This window comes from Plodia interpunctella, chromosome 9 (assembly GCF_027563975.2).
Source record: "Plodia interpunctella isolate USDA-ARS_2022_Savannah chromosome 9, ilPloInte3.2, whole genome shotgun sequence".
NCBI lineage: Eukaryota > Metazoa > Arthropoda > Insecta > Lepidoptera > Pyralidae > Plodia > Plodia interpunctella.
In genome coordinates this window covers 7,436,509-7,443,364 of record NC_071302.1, presented here as the reverse complement: position 1 = coordinate 7,443,364, position 6,856 = coordinate 7,436,509, and the positions used below count along the sequence as shown (strand labels likewise).

The 6,856-nt window shown below is 32.8% G+C and overlaps 1 protein-coding gene across 1 annotated transcript; it reads left to right on the top strand.

Moving 5' to 3' along the window:
* Positions 1-2,551: 2,551 nt before the first annotated feature.
* On the top strand, positions 2,552-6,622 carry LOC128672561 (uncharacterized). The gene is made up of 2 exons (XM_053749797.2): positions 2,552-3,065; positions 3,313-6,622. The coding sequence occupies exon 2, from the start codon at positions 3,325-3,327 to the stop codon at positions 5,497-5,499; it is 2,175 nt and encodes a 724-aa protein (XP_053605772.1). The 5' UTR covers positions 2,552-3,065; positions 3,313-3,324; the 3' UTR covers positions 5,500-6,622.
* The last annotated feature ends 234 nt before the right edge of the window (positions 6,623-6,856 follow it).

The window sequence follows — 6,856 nt, the reverse complement described above, 5'->3', positions numbered from 1 at the left end:
TGTCAATATTATTATGACCTCATATTATATGAGCGTACCTCATGTCGAAATGTCGAACCAAAACTTGAAGTCCACTTAATAATAATCGTTTAATTTTTGAGATTTTCACTCTGATTATATGACTGTCCAACTGTCTGAAGTCTAACTTCTTTTGAAAGGCTTTGCATTTAGTTGCTTCGTACGTCATGACACGATTGGATGACGACATGATTGGATATGAAATGGATGGATAGGCGGTTACCATATGACAAAGTTAATAGTTCTATTATTCCAAATTTTATTTGATTAGTCCTTTAGACAATGCAATTTTCAGTAGCTAACTTCCATTATTATTATTCCTATTAATTAAAGTTATGTGTATTGAATAAACATGCTCACAATGAGATAAATAATTAAATTAATTAGTATCGCAGTACAAATACGTTAAGTTTTAATTCAATACCCATTGAGAGCCGATATTGTCGTTTTAAAATAAACCGAATTGTAATAATTTTAAGTTCTATGTTACAATGAGTAAATGATTTCGGAAGCTTACGAAATGAGATTCTGAACGGGCAAGCCTTAATATACTTTTACGTCTAACACTTAAAGGTTGGTGTCGCGTAGCGTAAGAGCAGTAGAAGTTTTTGGAATCTGATCACTGGGAGACATTGCAAAATGTGTTTAATTTCAATGTACTAAGTTTCGATTTTGTGTATTCAGGGTATACCATTTCCTCCCCGCACCTCACCTTACTCCCTTAGACAAATGACGTAGCATTTGTCCAAATGATGGCGCGGGCGGGAGAGAATGAATTTAAATTATCATTCAGTGGTACCAACACTGCAGTACCCGAAATTGGACATGCGTGGGTGCACTCGGAAGTACATGGGTCGGCTGTAAAGTATGAAAAATTTAATTCATAAATCTAAGTTAGCTTTGACCAGATACACGCAGATTTTTGCATGAAGCGTATTTGTATTGTCAAATCTAGAAAAAAATTACTTGTCACAAAATATTTTTAAAATGATAAAAAAGTTATACTCTCCTCAGTGGCTGGGGAAAGATATGTTATGTTAATTTAAATTTTAATCAAAATTAGTGTTATATCATCGTATATAATACGTATTGAATATATTTGTCCATATATATTAAATACGTATAAAATAATACATAGATCACAGTTCATTTCAAAAACAATTATGATTAAATAAAACGTCATTCACATCACAATCATAAGTTTCTAACGCTTGTTTGAATTCGTGTTTCGAATTCTTTTTACGCGTTCTATTTTGGCAGCAAGGAAATTGAGTAATGGCGGCGTCACAGATGGCATCATGGTAGATTGATATCGGGGAATGAAGAGAGCGCTCTATTGTGACGCGACTATGTATAAAAATACACACCTTGTATGAGAGAAAATATTTTTCAAACCGTTCATACTGAGAGTGATCGATCGATGCCTGTCAGAATACGTCAAAGTTTTATCTTTAGAAAAAGTTTGACGCGTCATTTTTTATAAGTATATACGTTAAGTATTTTCTTGTATAAATAATGAATGCACACTATTTTGCATTAATTTTAAATCTTTAAACAAATCATGCGGATTTCTTACATTTATCCCACAATCAACAAGATCGTATCGTGTCAAAAAAAAAAGTGACTCGGCTCTGTAATCTATCCGCTAAGTATATAACATTTTTATCGCAGGCGGCTCCATCGAGGCTCTGATAAATGAACTGAGAGACAGAGAAACACGTTTCCCAACTCAAGCTAACAGAAAACAATCCTGCGTGTGGTGCCTAAGAAAAAAAACAATAGCATCGTGATGAAGACGTAGCTATTGTAGCCAACGAGCGAGCAATATTTCACCTCTTTGTATACCTTTACAGTGCGATTAATTCAAGATATCTCCATTTGCCTATACGAAATGTGTGATGAAACCTTTTTTGATTTGGTGTTAACAACGGATGCGTGGGTATAGACAATAGCAATTATTTGTCATTGTAGTTAACTTGGGCAGGTAACTTTCTATCTTGTGCTATCTATTAGGAACTATGAATTAGGTATGCTATGGTTCTTTCTAATTCTTGCATTTACTATATTACTTAAACATATGCGATATTTTGTACATACAATTTTCAAACGATAAAATTTTGGTGGATTATTGCAGGAAATAGTTTTATTAAATTTCGTATGTGAATGATGTTAAAATATTATCCTGATAATTTCAAATTTAATTAAATTTCTTCGAGACACGATCAAAGGGATAAAGATCAAAGGGAAAACAATCTAAATAGATCACAAAACGGATAAATAAAAAACACATTCAAAGCACAAAAGTCCCGATCCCTACAATTTCCATATTCACCTACTTTGAACAGCGACATTATGCAAATAGACTAAATTGAATTACGGGAGTTAAATGTCGTATAAGATAAAAACGACAGCGCAATCTACAAGCCAATGAGAAGACGTCCGTATTAACATATTCAAACCCTATTGAATATTTATATTGAGACGCCAGTTGTAGCTTCAGCCTTGTAGCAGTAATGGACAGCACTGCCGTCATACGAAAAAAGGGCACAACTAACATTTTTAAAAAAATTGAGTTATATACATATTTAGAATGAGGAAAAAAAGGCGCATCTGCTCAATTTTTTGAAGAATTTTAACTTTAAGGAATTCGGAGTTACAGTAGGCGCAAAAGGCACAAATGAGACTTATATTCATGTTTTATTGAATGAAAAGGCATATTATTTAATATTATATTGAAAAGGCACAAATACATAGTTGTGACTATTACTACATTTAGGATTTTACTAAAAACTATGTTGAAAAGACACAACGTACAACATAACATATAGGAAAGGCTCAAATGCCAGATGTGCCCTGTTTACTTAATTATTCATCCATGTATATTGTAATTATTTACGTATAAAAGGCATAAATAACCAGTTGTGCCTTTTCTTTAAATATTTTACGATGAGAGGTGAGGAAAGGAGGGTAGAGTTTCAATGAATTGCGCCAGTTGTGCCTGCGATGTCGATGCGACTCCACGCTTGTCAGCAGCCCGCCCGCGCTTGGTAAGTTTATTTACATTTTATCCATGTTTACATGCTATTTTTATTTAAGTAAGTACATCACTTTGTGGGTAGGTCGTACATCTACGAAAGCGCAATAGTTATCTGTCAGTTTATAGCCAGATGTGCCAAACAAAGCCTTTTCACCTTAATTTAACACTATTTGATATGTCTTACTATTTCATTATTATAGTAGGAATATGGTAAACATATGTTATCATTTATTTCACTTGTTTTTCCATTATTTCAGATAATTTAAACAATGCAGTCACGTGGTAAAAGATTAGTAAGCGCCGCTTTACAAAATCTCAAGCGTAAATCTGATATTGATGAACAAATTCCGTCCACTAGTGGTCTACAAAACTGGTCGCCACAATTTATAGCATTTGAATCAGATTTTGATTCGGACGATTCAGTAGTCGATAAAGATTATGAGCCACCGAAAAACCAAAAAACGTACAATATTGCCGCTCAATGCTCAAAACAATCTGTGATTAAAAACTTTAATATTAGGATTCATAACGAAAACTATGAACCTCGTGAGGCCAATATTTTATTGGATGATTCTGGCTCCGAATCAGACTTAATTCCATGTTCTCAACCGTGTTTGGAAAAAACGATTCCAGAATCGTCAGATGAATCTACAAAAGAAGATGTAGTACTTACAAAAAAAGGGACAGTAAGAAAGCGCAAAAGATATGATGTTAGTCTTAAAGAACGAAAGCAAATTAAAAGAGAAGAAAAAATATGTACCAAATATTTCGTGAAACCCGGATGCCAAGAGAACATTTGTAAAAAAAAATGTTCAACGAAATTTTCAGAGGATTATCGCAAAACCATTAATAGTAATTTCTGGAAAATGTCTTGGTCGGAACAAAAACACTTTTATTTAGCTAATACTATGCAGCAAAGGCCAGTAAGACCAAAGAAAAAAAGTCATGATGATGAGCATGGCAAACATTATGATCGTACTAAGAGTGTTTCGTATTTCTTTTGTGATAAAAACGGTGAGAAAGTTGCGGTGTGTAAAACGTTTTTTATTACAACTTTGGGTTACAAGAAAAATAACTGCAAGGCTGTCAGAAACATTATTGACACTTACTATAAAACACAATATGCAGAGCCTATTATTGACGGCAGAGGTCATAACCCAAACCCATCACAAATAGACAGGACTAAGATAAAAGAACATATTATGTCTTTTCGTCCAGTTGTGTCACATTATAGGAGAGTTCATGCACCGAATAGGAAATATTTGCCTTCGGATATCAATATCCGCATGATGTATGACAATTACTGTGAGAAAGAGCCTGAAATAAATGTGTCCTATGGGTTTTATAGGAACGTCGTAAATGAGCTTAAAATATCTTTCACAAAGCTTGGACACGAGGAATGTGAATTGTGCGAAGAATTTTCTATTCACAACCCTAACGCAGAAATAAGACACAGAAATTGTAAAGAATGCAAAGAATATGAAGATCATCACACTAGGTACATTTCAGCGAGAAAGAAATATGAAGAGGATGTTCAAAGCCAAACGAAGCAAAAAAGTACTGACACCACAATATTTGCAGTTGATTTGGAAAAGGTAATAATGTTACCTCGCATGGATGAGTTCAAAACGGTAATGTTTTGTCCAAGGCTTATCGTTTTCAATCAGAGTTTCGTTCCTGTAGGTGACAAAAGGTTACATGGAGTTGGCAAAACACTGGGAGTCTTATGGCACGAAGCTATTGCAGGAAGAAAAAAGGAAGATATAATTAGCTGTTTTCAAGCATTTTTTCTTGAAAACCGGGACTACAAACATGTGATTTTGTGGCTGGATAACTGCGCGGCCCAAAACAAAAACTGGTGCCTATTTTCCTATTTAGTTTATTTAGTCAATTCCAAGGATGTAACTATTGAAACTGTTGTACTGCGTTATCTGGAAGTCGGTCATACATTTATGGCTGCAGATGAATTTCACCATAGAGTGGAGCAATCACTTAAGAAGAACAAGCGAGTGTATGACTTTGAAGATTTTTGCAAAGCTGTCTCCGATACTGGTCCAAATACTGTGGTGAAAAAAATGACTGTCCAGGATTTTCACGATTTTGAAGACTGCTCTTCATCGTATAAATTACAAAATTCTGTGCCACGAGCTTATTTGAGAAACATGTCTGAAATCACTTTTCGGCGAGGGAGTAAATCGATGTTCTACAAGAACAGCCATGACACTGAAGAGCAAATAGAATTGGATTTCTTGAGAGTTAAAAATCTTAAAATTGGCATTTCATCGCCTAAGCAGAAGCTTTCTCCACGTGGTATAACATCTGAGAGGAAATCAGCTATACTTTCCAAGCTTGGGCCACTTATGCCTGACAATAGAAGAGGTTTTTGGAAAAACCTACCCGTTAGCGATAGTTCAGCTGATCTCACAGAAATTTATGAAGACTGAAATTTAAGACTAATTTTTAAATTAATATTTTAAGCTAAAGTGATTATTTTATTTCTTTCAACTTTTTTATAGTTATTACTATTGCATTGTGATAATTCAACCAAGTGCGTTATTATGTTTGTTGTTACATTTATTTTTTTATAATAATATTGATAATACTTTTTAGATTATTTAACTACGAGAGTCTTTAATAATTATGGCTGTGAGCTATTTAGTTAATGAACAATAAATAATTAGAATAAGCTCTAACATAGGTTCAAAACCAAAATTGATGTTCCTATTAGGTACTACCTCTATTAATATAGAATATTTTAATTTATTTTAATATTGTGATTCAGAGTATATTTACTCTGAATCACAACATTAAATTGAAATTATTATTTACAGATTTTTAAGTTTGGCATACAACCTGTTACTAAAAATAATTGATTTTTACTTTCCTTAGGTATCTAACTTAAGTTTAAGAATGATTGAATTTAAGAAATTTACTGATTCACTTTTTTTTTCAAATTAATATTATGTTCTATTTGTCAGCCAATATTGTAAGTAGATGCTTATCCCCAATGATTTATAAAAAACTATTGAAGATTAATATTTTTTTTTGTTTGAATTTTGGTGTTCCCGAAGGTGACTTGCTAAGTTTTGTTTCAGTTATTTGGATAAGCTAACTAGGAATGGCATGACCAATTGTTTTACATTTTATTAAACTTTCTTAACATGATTATTTGTTTTTATTTTTTGTGACACACATTAGTTCTATTTAAATTAAAAAGGCACAATTGGACACATATGTCCTTTCTTTATGACACGATGACAAATTTGTTAGAAATATTAAAAAGAAAGGTGACATTTGGTTAACTATGCCTTTTCTTTGTAGTAAATGGTATTTTTTAAATATTTTTTTCTTTAGTTGAAAATTATTTTTTGAAATTATTGAATAATTTATTATATTTAAAAACTAAAAAGCTAAAAATATAATAGTTCTAACCTTTACGCAAATATAATCAGTGTTTTTTTTTCTATAAAGCAATAGGTTCTCAAACTATAGAGCAGAATATGGTGAAAACTTTAATCCTAAATATCTCGGTTTGACCAAAATGATACATGTGCCCTTCTCTCGTACGACGGCAGAGCACTATCTCTTACGTGTCAAAACAAAAAAAGTGGATCAGGTTTGTGGCAACTCCCCTAATGATATTACGATGGGACAAACATGGCTGAAATACGATTAGAATTTATTTTTCTTTTTTACTATTATTACCTTTCTCAACCTCGCCGTGTTCCTGAACGCATTCTATGCTGTGACTGTATCTATGAATTTGGTTTCATGACTGGCCATCAATAAAAAAATATATGA

Bases quoted from the DNA above. Each gene is read 5' to 3' on its own strand.
- LOC128672561 (XM_053749797.2), top strand. From the start codon at position 3,325: ATGCAGTCACGTGGTAAAAGATTAGTAAGCGCCGCTTTACAAAATCTC.